The sequence below is a fragment of the Triticum dicoccoides genome, chromosome 7B (genome assembly GCF_002162155.2).
Source record: "Triticum dicoccoides isolate Atlit2015 ecotype Zavitan chromosome 7B, WEW_v2.0, whole genome shotgun sequence".
Lineage (NCBI taxonomy): Eukaryota > Viridiplantae > Streptophyta > Magnoliopsida > Poales > Poaceae > Triticum > Triticum dicoccoides.
The window spans coordinates 328,168,779-328,191,667 of record NC_041393.1 but is presented as its reverse complement, the minus strand read 5'-3'; the positions used below and the strand labels follow the sequence as shown (position 1 = coordinate 328,191,667).

The 22,889-nt window shown below is 47.8% G+C and overlaps 1 protein-coding gene across 1 annotated transcript; it reads left to right on the top strand.

The window, feature by feature from the left end:
• Window positions 1-5,081: 5,081 nt before the first annotated feature.
• On the top strand, window positions 5,082-8,834 carry LOC119337254 (transmembrane 9 superfamily member 9-like). The gene is made up of 7 exons (XM_037609371.1): window positions 5,082-5,284; window positions 6,107-6,271; window positions 6,355-6,464; window positions 6,551-6,659; window positions 6,745-6,857; window positions 6,935-7,085; window positions 7,221-8,834. Exons 1-7 carry the CDS (start codon window positions 5,162-5,164, stop codon window positions 8,376-8,378), a joined length of 1,929 nt encoding a protein of 642 aa, XP_037465268.1. The 5' UTR covers window positions 5,082-5,161; the 3' UTR covers window positions 8,379-8,834.
• The last annotated feature ends 14,055 nt before the right edge of the window (window positions 8,835-22,889 follow it).

The following is a 22,889-nucleotide window of genomic DNA, read 5'->3' as shown; positions in this document are numbered from 1 at the left end:
CCCGGTTGCGGCCCCGTTCCCTCTTGGCCGTGCCTTGCCTCGACCTTGCACCGGCGACCGTTGGCCGGCGCCCCACTGTGCCCCGGTGGCCTGCGCCGACCGCCCTCGCCGCGCCCATGGCCACGCCTCCCCGGTGCTCCTGGTGCCCCGCTGCGGCAACCCCGCCGTGGCCACGGCCACGCCCCGCCCCGGGCAGGCTACGGGCTCCCTGTCGCCCTGGCCGGTTGTCCGCTCCAGCGCCCGAACCCACCGAACCCGTTTGGCCCTGGGCCAATGACATGGAGGCCCCACCCCCCTAAAAAGAACGGTTTTTATTAAAACAAAAATAAAAATAAAATGAAAATGAATTAAAACTAATTAACTAATTAGTTAATTAATTAATTAATTAAGTATTTAATTAATCTAATTAATTCTGTTTAATTAACCCTAACCACTAATTAACCTAATTAACTAAGGTTAATTAACTTTGATTAGGCTAATTAAGTTAATAGAGTATGACGAACGGGACCCACATGTCAGTTGACCAGTCAACGCCTCTGTTGACTGCTGACATCATGCTGACGTCAGCGTACACTGTTCTGGATAATGTTGGGTTTAAATAAATAATTAAAATCAGAAAATGATTTAAATCTTTAAAAAATCATATCTTTTAATCCGTAATTCGGATGAAAAAACTTTGTACATGAAAGTTGCTCAGAACGACGAGACGAATCCGGTTACGCAGCCCGTTCGTCCGCCACACACCCCTAGCATACCGAACACGCAACTTTCCTCCTCCGGTTCATCTGTCAGAAAACACGAAACATCGGGAATACTTTCCCGGATGTTTCCCCCCCTTCACCGGTATCACCTACTACCGCCTTAGGGCACACCGAACATCGCCTATTGCCTTGTTATATTTTGTGATGCTTTGTTTGCTCTGTATTCATTATTTCTTCCCCCTCTTCTCTCCGGTAGACTACGAGACCGACGCTGCTGTTGACCAGTTCGACTACGGAGTTGACGACTCCTCTCTCTTGCCAGAGCAACCAGGCAAGCCCCCCCTTGATCACCAGATATCGCCTATTCTACTCTATACTGCTTGCATTAGAGTAGTGTAGCATGTTACTGCTTTCGTTAATCCTATTCTGATGCATAGCCTGACATTGTCGCTACATCTGTTGATACCTTACCTGCAATCCTATATGCTTAGTATAGGATGCTAGTTTATCATCATTGGCCCTACATTCTTGTCAGTCTGCCTTGCTATACTATCGGGCCGTGATCACATGGGAGGTGATCACGGGTATATACTATACATACATACATACTATACAGATGGTGACTAAAGTCGGGTCAGCTCATTGAGTACCCGCAAGTGATTCTGACGAGGGGGCTGAAAGGACAGGTGGCTCCATCCCGGTAGAGGTGGGCCTGGGTTCCCGACGGCCCTCGACTGTTACTTTGTGGCGGAGCGGCAGGGCAGGTTGAGACCACCTAGGAGACAGGTGGGCCTGGCCCTGTTCGGCGTTCGCGGATACTTAACACGCTTAATGAGATCTTGGTATTTGATCTGAGTCGGCTACGAGCCTATACGCACTAACCATCTACGTGGGAGTAGTTATGGGTATCCCGACGTCGTGGTATCAGCCGAAGCACTTCAGACGTCAGCGACGGAGCGGCGCGCGCCGGATTGGAACGTAAGCCTGCTCTTGTATTAAGGGGGCTAGTTCCGCTTTCGGCCGCGTACGCAACGTGCAGGTGTGCTATGGGCGATGGGCCCAGACCCCTGTGCGCTTAGGTTTAGACCGGCGTGCTGGCCTCTCGTTTTGCCTAGGTGGGGCTGCGACGTGTTGATCTTCCGCGGCCGGGCATGACCCAGGTAAGTGTGTCCGGCCAAATGGGATCGAGCGTGTTGGGTTATGTGGTGCACCCCTGCAGGGAAGTTAATCTATTCGAATAGCCGTGATCTTCGGTAACAGGACGACTTGGAGTTGTACCTTGACCTTATGACAACTAGAACCGGATACTTAATAAAACACACCCTTCCAAGTGCCAGATACAACCGGTGGTCGCTCTACCTCAGGGATATGAGGAGGGGATCGCCGGGTAGGATTATGCTATGAGATGCTATTTGGAGATGCTACTTGGAGGACTTCAATCTACTCTCTTATACTTGATGCAAGGCGGAGGCTGCCAGAAGCGTAGTCTTCGACAGGATTAGCTATCCCCCTCTTATTCTGGCATTCTGCAGTTCAGTCCACTGATATGGCCTCCTTACACATATACCCATGCATATGTAGTGTAGTTCCTTGCTTGCGAGTACTTTGGATGAGTACTCACGGTTGCTTTCTCCCCCTTTTCCCCTTTCCTTTCTTCCTGGTTGTCGCAACCAGATGCTGGAGTCCAGGAGCCAGACGCCACCGTCGACGACGACCCCTACTACACCGGAGGTGCCTACTACTACGTGCTGCCCGCTGACGACGACCGGGAGTAGTTTAGGAGGATCCCAGGCAGGAGGCCTGCGCCTCTTTCGATCTGTATCCCAGTTTGTGCTAGCCTTCTTAAGGCAAACTTGTTTAACTTATGTCTGTACTCAGATATTGTTGCTTCCGCTGACTCGTCTATGATCGAGCACTTGTATTCGAGCCCTCGAGGCCCCTGGCTTGTATTATGATGCTTGTATGACTTATTTATGTTTTAGAGTTGTGTTGTGATATCTTCCCGTGAGTCCCTGATCTTGATCGTACACATTTGCGTGCATGATTAGTGTACGATTGAATCGGGGGCGTCACAATAGGATTGCTCAGAATCAAGCCAGGGAGAAATCTCTGCTCGGCTGCTGCCCCGACCTTCATCTGCGCCCCTCTTCACGCACAGGGGGTACCCTAAGTCCGGTTATCCAGATGGCGGCGGTGTTGCGTGTCGTTTTTCCTTCTTGAAGGGGCAATCTTGCTCGCTCTCGGTGTCCCTGGTGCTAGTATTTGGTGATGTTAGTCGTTTTGTTGGTTCGGCCCACCTCTCTTGTTTCGGGCTCGATGGGTATAGCTATGTAGTTTTCTATGTTTGGGCCGAACACCCTTCTTTGTTTCAGGTGCCATGTTCATGCCTCTTTGCGTTCGTGTCATGCAATGTATCCTTATCCGTACTAGTCCCTCTGTTCCTAAATATTTGTCTTTCTAGAGATTTCAACGAATGACTACATACAGAGCAAAATGAGCGAATCTACACTATAAAACATGTCTATATACATCCGTATGTGGTAGTCTATTTGAAATCTCTAAAAAGACAAATATTTAGGAACGAAGAGAGTATTTCTTATTCCTTCTATATCTCTACTACCTAAAAGAAACGGAATGTTTCGTCTCCCCTCTTACGTCGTTCGTCGTCCAACCCCTTCGTCACCCCACGATCCCACCCACACACGTTTTTTCCCTTCCTATTTTTAGTCAACTCGATTTTCAATCGGTAAGGAAACTCCTGCATATCAGTCGGGTGGGGTAACTTACATTCGGTTTGGTAAGCTGATAAATTCCGTTTGGTATGCCAATAACTCACTTTGATTTATTTACATCAATAGGAAAACTTACAGGGCAACTTCCTGGTATTTTCAGGAAGCAACCTCGGTGTGATTTACATGCCTATCTTGTAATATACGGATCAATCATGGTAATAGAAATCACACCATAATATAGAAGGCTGTAAAACAGGCATGTAATCACGGTTTTCAGGAAGTAATCGCGGTAGTATAAATCACTGCGGGAACTGCCCATTTCTCCATTCTATGGAGCAATCAGGGTAATATACAATGTGGCAATGCAGATATGATTGGTCTACGCCAAATGCATATGGTAATTTGGCAGATAATCTCATAATGCACTCACTTTGGTGTCCAAGGGCGCGTGGTGGCGAGCGGCAAGGCGGTTATGCAGGATTGCGTGGGTAGATCTCGTGGACGGGCTGGCGGCGCTCGTTGCGGGAGGAAGAGTACTCATGGAGGGCGTGGTGCTGCATGGCCACGCACAACCATTGTCGGGAGATGGAGGACGTGTGTGTGTGCGCCGCGGACAGTGTCGTTCTTTGTAGACGTGCTTATGCACCTGCTCGTCAGGCCCCGCGGCCTTGACGGGTCGGTGCTTGATGCCGACGCGCTCTTGTTGTCGTATTCCTCTTCATAGTGTACATCGGTAATGACTACACCTGCGTGCGCCGGGAATGGAACCAATTCACCACCCAAGGAAAGCACTGCTTCCACTGCGCATTTTTTTTCCAGTTCTTTGATCTGAGAAAAGGACCATGGCTCTCCACCCCTTCTGCTAAGGACTTGCATTGTGCAGTTCGTGGATTATATGAAGATAAAAATTTGCTCAGAAGCACCCTTGTTTATTTAATCTGCTTTACGATATTAGCAAGGAGCATGAATTGCTAACTCTGTAATGTGTGCAAGAAATTTGTATGTCAAACTGTGTGTACGTACAGATGAATAAATTTATATTTTGTTTAGTATGGTGCGTTCACAAATTATGTAATTGTTTCTTTAGGATCCTGATAATTAGTTTATCTATTAGCTCAGGAGTTTTGACCTCACTAAAGCATTATATCTCTGGTCAGAACATCAAAAGGGGCTACATGGTACGTACTAAATATCTCTTTCGTGTTTTATTATTTATATATGAATCTTTTACCAAGATTAGATAAAAAAGTTGTCATTGCACGTGGATTTGCTGGACTTTGGTATTTGACATGCTCGAGTTACTTTCACTTTGGAATTAAATAGGAAAGCAAGAAATTTATTTTCACCTTTTCTGACATTTTGACATTGCAATGAAAAACTGATGCTCATGTATCTTAATGTGGCTCAAAACAACATGTTTATAGGATTAGGTAGATTATCTGATGATCTCTAAACACAATGGTGCGTTGAAAATTATTTATCTCCCGTAGCAACGCACGGGCAATTACCTAGTTAATGAAAAGATGCGTGAACTTTGCGGTATTTACGAAAAAGAAAAAAGTATGAAAAAACAAAAAAGGTAGGTAGGGATACGACGCTTTCGCATTTTCTTTCTCCATTAAAACACCACCTCGTCGCAACGGAAAAGCCATTCTCCTCTCGCCACTCTCACCGGCCCGAGCGCTCGAGCGAACCGTGAGCGACCCTCGCCCACCGCCTCCGTTCCCCATGACGATATCGCTGCCGGCGACGGCGGCGGCTCTGTCCGTCGTCCTCGCCGCGCTCTGCCTCCTTGTGGTCCCGGCCGCCGGATTCTACCTCCCGGGCGTCGCGCCCAACGACTTCGAAAAGGTACCCACCGTACTATCTTGCGGCAAACTCTATTTCCTCCCTGCTTGCGTGGACCCCTCCCGTGCAGGATCGTGTTCTGGTCGGATCTGGGCGCAGCATGCCCAGATCTGGGCTCGCGCGGCTGGGTGTCTCGGAGATCTCCGTGCTGTCACGGGGTTAGATTGTGATGTGGCCTCGCGCAATGTAGGTGGTGCGCGGAGTGTATGCATTTCGAGAAGCCAAACTTAGAACTATGCTTGTCGCTCGAAATTATGGTTGCCCCCGCGCCTGCTTGTGCGTTAGGACGAATGAACATGCCATGGGAATGGGGTGACGAGATTTAGTAGTCAATGCACGGAGATTGACGGCTGATTGGCAGCTGGTGCGCTGGCGGCAATGCGGATTTAAAAGATGATTTATGGTCGTCAATGCTTGTCATTAAATCGTGATATAAGTTGCCTAAGTGATTTTCGAGGACCGACTAAGTTTTGGAATGCAGATTTGCTCGTTTATAAGCTGTAAAATCTCAGGTGGGAAAAAACATTGGCCTTTAAAACTGGAGTTCGCTAGGATGTGTGGCCCTTTTCAACAGTGTCAGTGCTTCTTTGATTCAAACGATTTTCATAGGAATTACATTTGTTGGTTGATAACTCAAAGATTTGAATCTCCATCTAATAATTCATATCCAACTTACTAGCATACATTATGCAGTAAGCTGGTAAATGGTTTATGCAAGTTTTGGGCCATGCTCCATGCTCACCTTTTTTCCCCCTTAGAGTTCAGTTAACTGGGATTCACTTGTTCGTATGCAACTGCTAACTGAATTATTATGGTTCAATGCAGAAAGACCATCTCCCTGTGAAAGTCAATAAACTGACTTCAATTAAGACACAACTTCCCTACTCCTTCTACTCTCTCCCATTCTGCAAGCCAGATACGATCGTTGACAGTGCTGAAAATCTGGGTGAAGTTCTCCGTGGGGATCGCATTGAGAACTCTCCATATGTGGTTTGTTCTTTTTCTATCCATTGTTTTCTTTGCCCGGTACTTTGCACAGTTGGCCTTTAACTTTTCATGTCTATGTTTTCCAGTTTGAAATGAGGGTACCTCAGATGTGTCAAATAGTCTGCAAGATTTCAGTTGGGGAAAAAGAAGGAAAGGTTCTCAAGGAAAAGATTGAAGATGAGTACCGCGTGAACATGTATGTTAGTCATTTAATTTCTGGATTATCTAAGATTTTATTGATGTCTATCGGTAGGTCTCACATAAATTCTCTACATCCAACAGGATTCTTGACAACCTACCTCTAGTTGTTCCTATTCAAAGAGTGGATCAAGAAGGTGCTTATTTCTATCAACATGGGTTCCATGTTGGAGCCAAAGGACAATACTCAGGGGTAAGTTAAACTATTATGTATTGATCAAATGTCATCTGGGGGCAAAGTTCTTCTGTGCACTTTACTTTTCTTGGTTGTTTGACAGAGTAAGGATGAAAAGTACTTCATCCACAATCATTTGTCCTTCACGGTGAAATATCACAGGGATGCACAAAGGGATGTTTCTAGGATAGTGGCCTTTGATGTAAAACCCTACAGGTACATTTGAGCTTGTAATTATTTGAAAATTCAGGTTGTGGTGATTTGAATCTGAAAAACAATGGCATATGCTGCAGTGTCAAGCACGAATATGGACAGTGGAATGACAAGAAGACTCATCTGACCACTTGCGATCCGAATGCGAAACGTATAATTACATCATCTGATTCTCCTCAGGAGGTTGAAGCTGGCAAAGACATTGTCTTCACATACGATGTGGATTTCAAGGTGATAATTAATGTGTAAACCTTTTAGGTTCGACACTATTGAAGTGATTGTATTTGCTATAGTATTGTTTAGTGTGTCCTAGGCGGAGCTTGATATTATTTACTAATTCTTTCAACTACTCTTATCAACTTGCAGGAGAGTGATATCAAGTGGGCATCTCGCTGGGATAGTTATCTGCTGATGACAGACGATCAAATCCATTGGTTCTCCATTGTAAATTCTCTCATGATCGTTCTCTTCCTTTCCGGAATGGTTGCAATGATCATGCTTCGGACCCTTTATCGGGACATCTCCAAGTATAACCAGCTTGAGACTCAGGAGGAAGCCCAAGAAGAAACTGGATGGAAGCTTGTTCATGGTGATGTTTTCAGGCCGCCTGCCAACTCTGATTGGCTCTGTGTTTATGTTGGTACAGGTGTCCAGTTTTTTGGCATGATGCTTGTCACGATGGTCTTTGCAGTCCTTGGCTTCCTTTCTCCATCCAACAGAGGTGGACTGATGACAGCTATGCTCTTGCTTTGGGTTTTCATGGGTTTGCTTGCTGGCTACTCTTCTTCACGTCTTTACAAGTTGTTCAAGGGCTCAGAGTGGAAGAACATTGCCTTGAGGACAGCATTCACCTTCCCTGGCAGTGTGTTCACTGTTTTCTTCTTCTTGAATATTCTTATCTGGGGGCAGAAGTCCTCTGGTGCAGTTCCATTCACCACAATGTTTGCCCTTGTCCTCCTTTGGTTTGGTATCTCGGTGCCTTTAGTGTTTGTTGGGAGTTACCTTGGTTTCAAGAAACCAGCCATTGAAGACCCAGTGAAAACAAACAAGATACCCAGGCAGGTACCTGAGCAAGCCTGGTACATGAACTCAATCTTTTCGATTCTAATTGGAGGGATCCTTCCATTTGGAGCTGTGTTCATTGAGCTCTTCTTTATCCTGACCTCCATCTGGCTGCACCAATTCTACTACATCTTTGGGTTCCTCTTCCTTGTCTTCCTTATTCTAATCGTCACATGTGCCGAGATCTCGATTGTGCTCTGCTACTTCCAGCTATGCAGTGAGGATTACCTGTGGTGGTGGAGATCATACTTGACATCAGGATCTTCTGCCCTGTACCTCTTCCTATATGCGACTTTCTACTTCTACACAAAGCTGGAGATCACAAAGTTTGTGTCAGCCATCCTTTACTTCGGCTACATGCTCATCGCCTCGTATGCGTTCTTTGCCTTGACGGGTACAATTGGATTCTACGCCTGTTTAATGTTCACTAGGCTGATTTACTCGTCTGTGAAGATTGAGTAACAGTGCTCTTCTCCCTAGTTGTCTGTGAAGATTGAGTAACAGTGCTCTTCTCCCTAGTTTTCTGTTGACATGGTGAAGGTCGATGCTGTGGCCAGTGAATGCCGCCCTCTAAATTTAGCTATGTGTGGCATCAGTTCTGAGTTCTGAAAGCTGGCTGTTAAGATGAAGTGGTGATGTGTTATCCATGGTTAAACTATCATAGCTAGCTCCGTGAGTTTTATTCTCTTGTCCTTTTTTTGGCTTTAGCATCTGGATCACGAGGATGCCTGTGAAGTACCAGTTGTGAATTGTATGTGGATGCTGATAAAGTACCTGTTGTGAATTGTATGTGGATGCTGATAAAGTACCTGTTGTGAATTGTATGTGGATGCTGATAAAGTACCTGTTGTGAATTGTATATGGATGCTGATAAATCTCAATTACTTCATGCCAGAATGTAATGTAATTGTTGATGTACATTGAGCCTTTTTATTGAATATACTACTGCAGTGAAAAATATTGTGAGTAGTTAGGGCATCTCCAATCTACTCCCTTTGTAAAGAAATATAAGAGTGTTTAGATCACTATTTTAGTGATCTAAACGCTCTTATATTTCTTTAGGGAGAGAGTACATCACAAGTGTCCACACATGAGTCTGACCGGGAGACACAGCTCCTAGCGGCGGCGATTGCATACCCTCGCATCTGTTTTCTGTTTCCCCGGCGGCTCTGCTGACCGAGAGTTTTGTCGTTGATCACTGCTGCAAAGCTGGGATCTATTGATCTCCGGCGGCTACGCTGGTTGGGAGTTTTCATCGTTAATCATTGATGCTAAGCTGGGATCCGCAGTCCTACGGGTGATTCGCTGACGAGGAGTTTCTTCAACGTCGATCACATGATACAGTCAGCAATGAAACTCTTGTGTTGGAACTGCCATGGTGTGGCCAACACCAAGGAGAAGCAATGGGGGCCAAGAATGATTTTATTTTCCTGTCTGAAACATATAACACAGTTAAGGCAGAAAAGTTGAGGAAAAAACTTAAGATGGACAAGGTGGACGTTCACGAGTGCAAGTGCAAGTGGTGGCTTGCTCCTGTTTTGGCGTAACCTGATTACTATCCAGGTTGGGGACAAGAGCAAAAACTTCATTGATGTGCTAGCGGGTAGCTCGCGGGAGAAGACGTAGAGATTTACGGGCTTCTATGAGGAGCCAAAGTGGGAAAATAAGCACCTCTCTTGGGGCTATATTCATACTCTCTAAGTAGATCTGTATACTGTGGCTAGTGGCAGGTGACTTTAACGAGATGCTATATTCTCATGAAAAGGAGGGAGGGGCGCCATGGCCGATGAGTATGATGGAGAAATTCAGAGATGCTCTAGTAGAATGTGAGTCAGAAGATATGGGGTTCTCAGGAGATCAATTCACTTGGCGAAGGAGGAGGCTACGGGAATGTCTCATAGGGCCGTGTGTAATGGGCAATTTCATGGTCTCTTTCCGCATGCTAAGGTGATCAACGCAACGCACAAAAATCTGATCATTGACCGATCTTTGTGGACAAAGAGGGCGATGTGCAGGGTGACCAGCAACGCGCATATGTGAAGAAATTTGAGGCGTGGTGGCTTTAGGAGGAGAATATTATGCAGCTAGTAACAGATGCATGGGAGCACACAGATCCTACGACATCTTTGTCAGCGCGTACAACAGCACCAACCATGCATGACTGGGATAGGGAGATCCTGAAGGCACCTCATCGCCGCCTAAAAGAGCTCAAGGCTGAGTTGGAACAGCTGTGGTTGGCCCCCCTTACTGACAAGGCGGCGGACCGACAACGACACTTACTCATTGAAATAGTGGAGAACTTGAAAAAGGAAGAAATTTATTGGTACAATGGAGTCGTGCGAACTGGCTGAAGTTTGGCAATAGGAATACCAAGTTTTTTTTAACAATTTTGCAACAGCTCGTAAGAAGAGAAATTGTAACACCCCCAGTGTCATGCTACAGTAACCCTCTGTGATTAAGCTAACCATTTATCCAAACAGTGCTTAATCATCTTTGTCCAATATCCCATTTGAAATTCCAGTCAATTCAAATTCAAGTGAAGTTTGAAGTTGATCAAAAGTTGCCGGAAAAATGTTCATCATCTGTCAAAAATTCCATAACAATTATTTGTTAAGGAACACAACATCACTTTGGTGCAAAGATGAACATTAGCAATTATAACAGCACCAATTCAGCATTTTTAAATGCTATCCTTTAAAAAAAAACAAAAGAAATGAATTCTTCTGGTCTCCAAAATAATTGTGGCAATGCCTATGATCACCAGGGATTTAATGGGACACCTCCCAAATGTTTGCTAAGTGAAATAGTTGGCCAAATAATTCTCTTTCTCTCTCTATAAATAAAAAAAAGGAAATAGAAAAGGGCCTAGCTACTACTGTGCACTTGTAGCCCATTGCTACAGCGCACAGCCCAGCCCACTCCTCCCCGCGGTCGTCCCCTTCCCCTGTTCACCCGACCGAGGCACGCGCCCGCGCGGTCGCCGCCCGACCACCTCGCCACCCCGCTGCTCGCGCCGAGGGGATAAGGCCGAGCCTCCTGGCCTCGTCAGCTCCCCACTCCCACTTGCGCCTCTCCCCCCCAGATCCACCTTTCCCCTCTTCCTCACGCGCTCACTCCTCCCGAGCGCCACCGTCGCCGTGCGTTGGTTGATTCCGCGGCCACCGCTGTCCCCGGCCCTCTCCGACGAATCCCCGAGCACCGTCGTGCCCCGCGACGTCTTCCTCGACCACCGGACCAAGCCAGGAGCCCCCACAGCAAGCGCGATGACCTCTTCTTCCTCCTCTGCTCCGACGAACGCCGGCGTCGAATTCGGCCACCCCGCGCCTGCCCCGAGCCCACTGAGCACACCTACAGGCGCCCAGTGAGCTCCTCCTCCCTATCCCTCTCTCCCCGTGCTCTTCCTCGCGCCAAGGCAGCCTCTGCCATCGCCGCCCGAACCTAACTCCGCCGCATAGCTCGTCGTCGACGTTGTAGTCGCTGTCAGGCTCACCCGAGCATGGGAACGTGCTCAGGTCCCCTCACCGCGGCCGCTCGTGCCGCTAGGTCCCATCCCCGTGGCCTCTGTCGCTCATCCCGCCTATGGCCGAACTCCGGCGGCCGCTAAGGTTCTCGCCGTCGTCGTATCGAGCCTCCCCGAGACCAACCGGTGGCACCTGGCGATGCGCGCCGACGCCAGCTCTCGAACGTGACCGAAAACGCGGCGAACCGAGCCTTGTAGCCGTTTTCCGGCCATCTCTGGCGGACTTCCGCCACGGGAATGGTCGCCGGCGCGACTCCGGTCGCCGTCCGACGGGGCGCTGACGCGGCAACCCTGGACCACGCCGCTGAGCCACTGCCACTGGGTCCCGCTAACCGTTGACCCAGTCAACTTGCTGACTAGGCGTCCCTGTGACACTGACGTGCGGGCCCCACCGCTTAATCCTCTAATTAAAATGTTTTAATAATTAAAACTAATTATTTTAGCCAATTAGGCTATGACAGGTGGGGTCCAGTAGCTAATTAACCTAGATTAGTTAGTTTATTACACTGTTAGGCTAGCAGGGGCTGACATGTGGGTCCCGCTGGACCCACAGGCCAGGTTTGACTTGGTCAGCCGCCCTGCTGACTACTGATGTCGCTGTGACGTCATGCTGACGCAATAAACCTTTCTGATAATTTATTTAATTCCAGAAAATGGTTTAATCTTTAAAAATTCATAGAAAATAAACCGTAACTCGGATGAAAATGTTTTCTATATGAAAGTTGCTCAGAAAAATCCAACGAATCCGAATATGCGGTCCGTTCATCTATCACATGCCCCTAGCATGCTGAACATGGAACTTTCCCCCTCCGGTCATCTGTCTGACACAGGTCCGGAACCGGGAACACCTTCCCGGCTGATTTCCCCCTTCACCTATAACGTCTAGGACCGCGTTAGAGCACGCTTAGCGCTACGTATCGTCATGTCATGCTTAGTGTTACCTCTGTTTGCTATGTATTTACTGTTTCTTCCCCCTCTTCTCTCCGGTAGACCCCGAGGCCGCTGATGCCCCGGTGATCGACTACGTCGTCGACAACGACCCCTCCTTGCCAGATCAACCAGGCAAGCCCCCCCCTTTGATCATCCCGATATCGCCCATTCCATTCTCTCATGCTTGCATTAGATTTTGCTACTGTTATTGTTTGCACCTATTCTGATGCATAGCCTGCTTTTGTATCTGCTATTGTACCTTACCTGCTTATCCTAAACTGCTTAGTATAGGTTGGTTAGTGATCCATCAGTGACCCCCGCCTTGTCCCGACTGCCCCGCTGGATAATCAGAAGACCCGATCAACGGGATCGAAGACCAGGTCCCGACACCGCACATCACTTTCCCCTTAGTTGCTCGACACTACTGGGTTACTATCGAGTGCCGAGGGTGAGACCTCTACAACACTTCTGATGTTAACCCTGTAGTGTAGCTATTCGGTCGTGGTCATCGAGGGTGATTTCCTCTTTAACCACTTCCGATACGACTCTGTCGTGCAACCCCTCAAGTGTGAACCTCGAGGGTGATTCCTCTACGTTCACCTTGATGATTACATTGAGTGGAACCCACCGAGGGTGATTCCTTGGGTTTTCCTCTTGATGTTTGGACACACGGATACTTGGACTTTACAACTGTTACTTGGAAAGTGATGTGGAGACGGGTTGACCTGGAAGGTGCCCGTGAGATAATTACGAGACGTGACCGGGCATTCTTAGCCCTTGCCGCAAGTCCTCGAGACGGGGCAACGGGGTCACATCTTTCGTGAGTCTCTGCTTGTTACCGCGCGTTCCTAATCCACTACGATTTGGATATTTGATCCGAGGGGCCTCTGGCCTGATAGCACTAACCATCACGTGGGCATAGTATGGGCGTTCTGCGTCGTGTACATCAGCCGAAGCTTAATAGACGTCAGCGACGGAGCGGCGCGCGCCAGGTTGGACTGGTAAGCTCCTGCCTTTTTAGGGAGGTAGCTAGGTCTGCTCACCGGCCGCCCACGCAACGTGCAGGAGTTCCCGGGGAGATGGCCCATGACCCCTGGGGGCATAGGTTTAGTCCGGCGTGCTGGCCTCTCTATTAAGCCTAGGTCGGGTTGCGGCGTATTGTTTGGCCGAGGCCGGGCATGACCCTGGAAAGTGTGTCCGGCCGGAGTTAAGCGAGCGTGGTGGGTAAGTTGGTGCACCCCTGCAGGGAAGAACTAATCTATGCATAGCCTGTCCTACGGTAACGGACACTTGGAGTTGTATCCTGATCGATACAACTAGAACTGGATACTTGTGATGAGAACTGGATGGAGATGAGGATTTGATTGTGATGATAACTGGATAGTATGGCTCTGGGATTTCTTTCTCGCAGGGAGTCGAGAAAGGATCTCCGGCCGAGGTTGATAACACCACTGCTACTTTACCTTATGTTACTCTACTCCCTCCTGTTTGCTGCAAGATGGTGGTTTCCAGAAGATGCTAGTCTTCGACAGGACTAGGCCTTCTCTCTATTCTGGCATTTCTGCAGCCCAGTCCATATATACAGCCTTCCTTTGATAATGTTGCATATGTAGTGTAGATCCTTGCTTGCGAGTACTTTGGATGAGTACTCACGGTTGCTTTGCTCCCCCTTTTCCCCCTTCTTTCTTCTTTCTGGTTGTTGCAACCAGATGGTGGAGTCCAGGAGCCAGATGCCGCCTTTGACGACTGCTGCTACCCCGAGGGTGCCTACTACCACGTGACGGACGCCGACGACCAAGAGTAGTTAGGAGGCTCCCAGGCAGGAGGCCTTGCCTTTTCGATCGATGTTGCTTTTGTGCTAGCCTTCTTAAGGCAAACTTGTTTAACTCATGTCTGTTCTCAGATATTATTGCTTCCGCTGACTCGTTTGTATTCAAGCTGATGTATTCGAGCCCTCGAGGCCCCTGGCTTGTAATATAAAGCTTGTATTATTTTAAATTGTGTCTAGAGTTGTGTTGTGATATCTTCCCGTGAGTCCTTGATCTTGGTCGTACACATTTGCGTGTATGATTAGTGTACGATTGAATCGAGGGCGTCACAAGTTGGTATCAGAGCCGACTGCCTGTAGGTAGCCCCCTTTTCAACTCCTTGGCCGAAGTTGAGTCTAGTCACTGAAAAACTTTTACTAACATTGGCTGTGTGGCTTACGGGCCCACGTCGCCATTGGGTGGTATCAGGATCTTTTATTCCTCGTCTATACTCTGGGACTCTGAACTCTCTTCTATTCGGGTTAAAGATTTTACTAACTCTGACTCTAGGATCTCGTAACCACTTCCTCCCGGAGAGCCCCTTCACTGCAGATGATCGCTTGCTTCGCCAGAAGATTCTGCAGATACTCCTCGATGTTTTCCCGAGACCCTTGTGCCCTTTGCCATTGCATTTCTCTACCACCGATAAATCCCCATGGATAGCTACATACACTTGCCGTCCATACAATCATTCCTCGATGCTCTTGTTATTACAAGATGCCCCGAAATTCTCTATTGCTTCAAGAATCCGTTGAGCTTACTGCCTTGCAATTCCTTGCCCCATGAATACACCCCCCCTTCGGATAATTCCTCGCACTCACCGAGGATCCGTTCATCCTCAGTTGTTCGTGTGATTCACAAAATTCTTCGAAATACTATGTGATCTTCCGAAAATCCTCTGCAGCCTACTGCTCTTGATTCTCCTTGCCTGCTTGCACTACGATTAGTTCCGTATGTCGAGCAATATTCTTTAAAATTCTTTGTGGTTGTACTTCTGTTCCTATGGATTCAACGTGTGAGCGAATACTGGCAATCACCAATTAATCCTTGGAAATTTTCTTTCCGTCTCCGACATCGCTCCGGTTATGAGCTGGTTCTTGCCCAATCAAGTTTTGATCAGGTGCACCTCTAAGTCTATTCAACTTATCATCTTTTGATCAGAGCCTCTGCTTCCGATCCTTCGTCTTGAAATCATAATTCCTTTGTACCCAAGCATCGAATCATTCAGACGTTTCTATAAGCCAATGCCTTTGCATCCCCTTCTTCATCTGATTGATTACCGATAATCACATCAACTCTGTCGTGAATCGCCAGATCCATTGCTGGGTTGTTATCCGACTGTGTCCTTCACATCCAAAGTCTTGTGAGTTTTTCCCTGATACATAACACCTTCGGTAAATTGTATCATCTTCTTTGACTCCGATACTCTTCTTTTGAACTCGTATCTTTGCTTGGTTGATGGTTCTATAGATTCGTAAAAATGCCCCGATGGGTTAAACTTATGCCTTCCATAATCCGTGTGAACCCGAGAGTTCTCACGAGTCTTACTCTTCTGGTACTTCGCCAGATAAATCCTCGGCACAACATTTTCTCCGAAAAACGAGGAGTGAATGAAAGGTTATGCATTGAAGAAGTGGGAGTCGACCTTGAACTTTGTGTTCATGCCCATGGACCCGATGTAGAACTTATCATGGAAGCTGCTCGTAAAAATAATAATCCCCTTGTTATAAGTTCATCTGGTAACTATGTTTGGTCCTTTGCAACCGTGGTTCTGACCACGATTGTTCCCCTTTGATTCCATTTCTCGGACAAGTTAAAGCACTTGTCTTCTACAGACCAATGCATCTCCGCAACCTCTATTTTGATTTTCCTTCGAGTATTACCCTTCGGTACCTCGAGAATAACAAAGAACCGTGTTGCTTCCTACGAGTCTTCATTTGGTATTGCTTCTCATCGATTTCATATTTCCCCGGGTTTTGAGTTGTTAGTCACTCGAGAACGCCGATAAGTGAATCGATTCCACACTCCGAATTCTATAACTCTTAAGTAAATTTTGTTGCTTACGAGTTTAATAATCCTTCGAGTCATTCCTAGCCTGATCAGCTGTATTATTACCGTGCTAAATTTCAACTGTGCTACCAGGTCCTTCCGGAGCACAATCTTCGACGACGAGCTAAGCTTATGTCGATCTTCCTCATTATACCATTTTGCCATGAACAACAAGCTTGCTATCGAGTTTGTGTCTTACTCGTGGTTTCAATAACCTTTCGCTTCATCCTTCCTGTTGCTTGATGGCATCGCTCCTCGATGGCATCTTCATAGAGCCTCTCGACAAATGCGTCGTGATCAGCATCAACATTTTGACTTGCATTGAAATGACAATTGAATTCATGGTGAGGAATACCATCCTTGACCTTCGATGATTTGAGTTATCATCGACAACCCCCTTGACTTCTTTCCAACGCATGTTTGATCATGTCTTGGTTATACCTTGGACTCCTTGCTAATCCCGCAACTCTTCCTTGGGTATTTCTTGTGTTTTTTCAACTACAACCCCTACTTGTAGCACCATGTTAATGCTACCTCGAAGCATGACTGAGGTATTCCGAATATCAACAAGAACGTTGGAAACACATTGCTGAATGTTTCTTGATCTATTATCCAAACACCGTTGTATGGGTAATATCATGATTCTTCCCTTGCCCCCTTTATCTAAATGCTTTTGAACTTGCTGTCATATCATGTATTTCCTGCTCCGCTTCCCCTTGGGAAGGATATACTCCCAATTCTTGGGTATAAACACCTTGCCTTTCCATTGGTCTGATTATCCTAATAACCACTTATTTCCTTTCCATTGTTTTGTTTAACCTTCTTGTGAGCTATATGATATAAGCAGGAATAATTTTCTGCTTATAAAACACCCCGTTGTACAACCTTGTCAGTAAGACCCTGTTACTATTGTTGATGACATTCCGGTATGCCACCGATGGATGAGAACCTTGCCTATTGGCCCGCCTCGTTCAACGGGCAGGAAAATGGTTCTCTTCGTCCCTCGCCCTTGGTATCGAGGTTGTTGCCGACATAACTGATAGGCTACCCTTTGACATGCCTTACTATCGTGATCGTACAAGATGTCAACCCCCTTTCTACTTTTAACCCACATGGTGGGCCCATAACCCACAGTTCCACAGGATCGAAACCCGGCTCTCCTGTACACCCCCTGTTCCCAAAGTTATTCCTCTCGCGTGGACTCGTAAGTAATTCACGAGCCACCTTCCGATGAGATCACCAATTCTGGCATCGGAAACAATAATTATTCCGTTGCTTGGGACCCCTTTTCACCATTTCATTAGGCATCGAATGATTGCCTGCCCGTTAAAACTTGTCATGGTACCCTCATACTTTGCTCTCGACGTTTTCTTTAAGTTCAACTCGAGAGATACTTCCGCCTCATTCCCTGATTTATTCACCAGATAATTAACCCTATAAGGGTCAGTTCTCCCGAAGTTACTCTTTACTTCCCCACTTAAATCTCGGGACGAGATTTCTTGTAGTGGAGGAGATTTGTAACACCCCCAGTGTCATGCTACAGTAACCCTCTGTGATTAAGCTAACCATTTATCCAAACAGTGCTTAATCATCTTTGTCCAATATCCCATTTGAAATTCCAGTCAATTCAAATTCAAGTGAAGTTTGAAGTTGATCAAAAGTTGCCGGAAAAATGTTCATCATCTGTCAAAAATTCCATAACAATTATTTGTTAAGGAACACAACATCACTTTGGTGCAAAGATGAACATTAGCAATTATAACAGCACCAATTCAGCATTTTTAAATGCTATCCTTTAAAAAAAAAACAAATGAATTCTTCTGGTCTCCAAAATAATTGTGGCAATGCCTATGATCACCAGGGATTTAATGGGACACCTCCCAAATGTTTGCTAAGTGAAATAGTTGGCCAAATAATTCCCTTTCTCTCTCTATAAATAAAAAAAAGGAAATAGAAAAGGGCCTAGCTACTACTGTGCACTTGTAGCCCATTGCTACAGCGCACAGCCCAGCCCACTCCTCCCCGCGGTCGTCCCCTTCCCCTGTTCACCCGACCGAGGCACGCGCCCGCGCGGTCGCCGCCCGACCACCTCGCCACCCCGCTGCTCGCGCCGAGGGGATAAGGCCGAGCCTCCTGGCCTCGTCATCTCCCCACTCCCACTTGCGCCTCTCCCCCCAGATCCACCTTTCCCCTCTTCCTCACGCGCTCACTCCTCCCGAGCGCCACCGTCGCCGTGCGTTGGTTGATTCCGCGGCCACCGCTGTCCCCGGCCCTCTCCGACGAATCCCCGAGCGCCGTCGTGCCCCGCGACGTCTTCCTCGACCACCGGACCAAGCCAGGAGCCCCCACAGCAAGCGCGATGACCTCTTCTTCCTCCTCTGCTCCGACGAACGCCGGCGTCGAATTCGGCCACCCCGCGCCTGCCCCGAGCCCACTGAGCACACCTACAGGCGCCCAGTGAGCTCCTCCTCCCTATCCCTCTCTCCCCGTGCTCTTCCTCGCGCCAAGGCAGCCTCTGCCATCGCGGCCCGAACCTAGCTCCGCCGCATAGCTCGTCGTCGACGTTGTAGTCGCTGTCAGGCTCACCCGAGCATGGGAACGTGCTCAGGTCCCCTCACCGCGGCCGCTCGTGCCGCTAGGTCCCATCCCCGTGGCCTCTGTCGCTCATCCCGCCTATGGCCGAACTCCGGCGGCCGCTAAGGTTCTCGCCGTCGTCGTATCGAGCCTCCCCGAGACCAACCGGTGGCACCTGGCGATGCGCGCCGACGCCAGCTCTCGAACGTGACCGAAAACGCGGCGAACCGAGCCTTGTAGCCGTTTTCCGGCCATCTCCGGCGGACTTCCGCCACGGGAATGGTCGCCGGCGCGACTCCGGTCGCCGTCCGACGGGGCGCTGACGCGGCAACCCTGGACCACACCGCTGAGCCACTGCCACTGGGTCCCGCTAACCGTTGACCCAGTCAACTTGCTGACTAGGCGTCCCTGTGACACTGACGTGCGGGCCCCACCGCTTAATCCTCTAATTAAAATGTTTTAATAATTAAAACTAATTATTTTAGCCAATTAGGCTATGACAGGTGGGGTCCAGTAGCTAATTAACCTAGATTAGTTAGTTTATTACACTGTTACGCTAGCAGGGGCTGACATGTGGGTCCCGCTGGACCCACAGGCCAGGTTTGACTTGGTCAGCCGCCCTGCTGACTACTGATGTCGCTGTGACGTCATGCTGACGCAATAAACCTTTCTGATAATTTATTTAATTCCAGAAAATGGTTTAATCTTTAAAAATTCATAGAAAATAAACCGTAACTCGGATGAAAATGTTTTCTATATGAAAGTTGCTCAGAAAAATCCAACGAATCCGAATATGCGGTCCGTTCATCTGTCACATGCCCCTAGCATGCTGAACATGGAACTTTCCCCCTCCGGTCATCTGTCTGACACAGGTCCGGAACCGGGAACACCTTCCCGGCTGATTTCCCCCTTCACCTATAACGTCTAGGACCGCGTTAGAGCACGCTTAGCGCTACGTATCGTCATGTCATGCTTAGTGTTACCTCTGTTTGCTATGTATTTACTGTTTCTTCCCCCTCTTCTCTCCGGTAGACCCCGAGGCCGCTGATGCCCCGGTGATCGACTACGTCGTCGACAACGACCCCTCCTTGCCAGATCAACCAGGCAAGCCCCCCCCTTTGATCATCCCGATATCGCCCATTCCATTCTCTCATGCTTGCATTAGATTTTGCTACTGTTATTGTTTGCACCTATTCTGATGCATAGCCTGCTTTTGTATCTGCTATTATACCTTACCTGCTTATCCTAAACTGCTTAGTATAGGTTGGTTAGTGATCCATCAGTGACCCCCGCCTTGTCCCGACTGCCCCGCTGGATAATCAGAAGACCCGATCAACGGGATCGAAGACCAGGCCCCGACACCGCACATCACTTTCCCCTTAGTTGCTCGACACTACTGGGTTACTATCGAGTGCCGAGGGTGAGACCTCTACAACACTTCTGATGTTAACCCTGTAGTGTAGCTATTCGGTCGTGGTCATCGAGGGTGATTTCCTCTTTAACCACTTCCGATACGACTCTGTCGTGCAACCCCTCAAGTGTGAACCTCGAGGGTGATTCCTCTACGTTCACCTTGATGATTACATTGAGTGGAACCCACCGAGGGTGATTCCTTGGGTTTTCCTCTTGATGTTTGGACACACGGATACTTGGACTTTACAACTGTTACTTGGAAAGTGATGTGGAGACGGGTTGACCTGGAAGGTGCCCGTGAGATAATTACGAGACGTGGCCGGGCATTCTTAGCCCTTGCCGCAAGTCCTCGAGACGGGGCAACGGGGTCACATCTTTCGTGAGTCTCTGCTTGTTACCGCGCGTTCCTAATCCACTACGATTTGGATATTTGATCCGAGGGGCCTCTGGCCTGATAGCACTAACCATCACGTGGGCATAGTATGGGCGTTCTGCGTCGTGTACATCAGCCGAAGCTTAATAGACGTCAGCGACGGAGCGGCGCGCGCCAGGTTGGACTGGTAAGCTCCTGCCTTTTTAGGGAGGTAGCTAGGTCTGCTCACCGGCCGCCCACGCAACGTGCAGGAGTTCCCGGGGAGATGGCCCATGACCCCTGGGGGCATAGGTTTAGTCCGGCATGCTGGCCTCTCTATTAAGCCTAGGTCGGGTTGCGGCGTATTGTTTGGCCGAGGCCGGGCATGACCCTGGAAAGTGTGTCCGGCCGGAGTTAAGCGAGCGTGGTGGGTAAGTTGGTGCACCCCTGCAGGGAAGAACTAATCTATGCATAGCCTGTCCTACGGTAACGGACACTTGGAGTTGTATCCCGATCGATACAACTAGAACTGGATACTTGTGATGAGAACTGGATGGAGATGAGGATTTGATTGTGATGATAACTGGATAGTATGGCTCTGGGATTTCTTTCTCGCAGGGAGTCGAGAAAGGATCTCCGGCCGAGGTTGATAACACCACTGCTACTTTACCTTATGTTACTCTACTCCCTCCTGTTTGCTGCAAGATGGTGGTTTCCAGAAGATGCTAGTCTTCGACAGGACTAGGCCTTCTCTCTATTCTGGCATTTCTGCAGCCCAGTCCACATATACAGCCTTCCTTTGATAATGTTGCATATGTAGTGTAGATCCTTGCTTGCGAGTACTTTGGATGAGTACTCACGGTTGCTTTGCTCCCCCTTTTCCCCCTTCTTTCTTCTTTCTGGTTGTTGCAACCAGATGGTGGAGTCCAGGAGCCAGATGCCGCCTTTGACGACTGCTGCTACCCCGAGGGTGCCTACTACCACGTGACGGACGCCGACGACCAAGAGTAGTTAGGAGGCTCCCAGGCAGGAGGCCTTGCCTTTTCGATCGATGTTGCTTTTGTGCTAGCCTTCTTAAGGCAAACTTGTTTAACTCATGTCTGTTCTCAGATATTATTGCTTCCGCTGACTCGTTTGTATTCAAGCTGATGTATTCGAGCCCTCGAGGCCCCCGGCTTGTAATATAAAGCTTGTATTATTTTAAATTGTGTCTAGAGTTGTGTTGTGATATCTTCCCGTGAGTCCTTGATCTTGGTCGTACACATTTGCGTGTATGATTAGTGTACGATTGAATCGAGGGCGTCACAGAAATCATATCAGGAAATTGTTGGATGAACAAGGAGTTCGGAGAGAAGATAATGAGTCTGATGAGTAGCTTGATTAGCGAATACTTTCAGAACCTTTTCTCTTCAGAGGTTAATGTACCGAACAAGGATGTTTTAAATAAAGTAAAAAACTGTGTTACAAGCTATATGAATGAGTCTATGCTTGCTCCTTATACTGAGGAAGAAGTCAAAAAAGCATTATTCAGTATAGGTGTTTTGAAGGCTCCGGGTCCGGACGATCTACCACTAGTATAGCGTGCTGCTATACAAACGATTTTTAACCCCTTTTCGCGATGGTATTTTAAACCGCCGCCTTGCCTGTGTGTGTGTGCGATATGAGGGTCCTTCCCACACGACCCAGAAACTATCGGGGATAGGGAGCAGCAATGCATACATTTTGCATAACCAAGCATATGCGATACCGACATCTATCTCAAATGCGAGTCTTTTGACATCTGTTTGCGATATCTCGAATATCCCAAACGCTCCATCCTTACTACTCATTTGTGCTCGCATTACCATCGCAGTCAGTATTCTGTGGTGATACATTTACGATGCGCACCATCATAAACAGTTCATGATTATAAAACGTGTATGATAAGCAGACAATCACACACATTCACTTCTCCCAAACCGTATGCAATATATAATTAAGAAGATTAACTAATCATCATACGAGTGTCGGATAGGATTATGAAACGTCAGACCAGCATAACAGTGTCGTACAGGAAAACTATCGCACACGCTATTCTGTGGTGCAATGTTTACGATGTGTACGACATTAGAAACAATTCATGATTGTAAACCATGTACAATAAGGCCATCACAAACATTTAGTTTGCTCGCACTGTTTGTGATATTATCTGACATCACACACACTTTGCGAACGGCAACTGTGTGCATGGTTACACACGTTTCCGCTTTATGAACCGTGTCGAATTATGATGTATACCACACACGTTGTGTTTTACAGACCGTGTGCGCCGTAATGACCCGCAAAGC

What these genes read in the sequence shown, in the direction of transcription:
- LOC119337254 (XM_037609371.1), top strand. Translation starts at nt 5,162, where the DNA reads ATGACGATATCGCTGCCGGCGACGGCGGCGGCTCTGTCCGTCGTCCTC. An exon ending in GATGAGTACCGCGTGAACAT is followed by an intron (nt 6,465 to 6,550) that starts GTATGTTAGTCA and finishes TACATCCAACAG; the next exon opens with GATTCTTGACAACCTACCTC. An exon ending in CATACGATGTGGATTTCAAG is followed by an intron (nt 7,086 to 7,220) that starts GTGATAATTAAT and finishes ATCAACTTGCAG; the next exon opens with GAGAGTGATATCAAGTGGGC.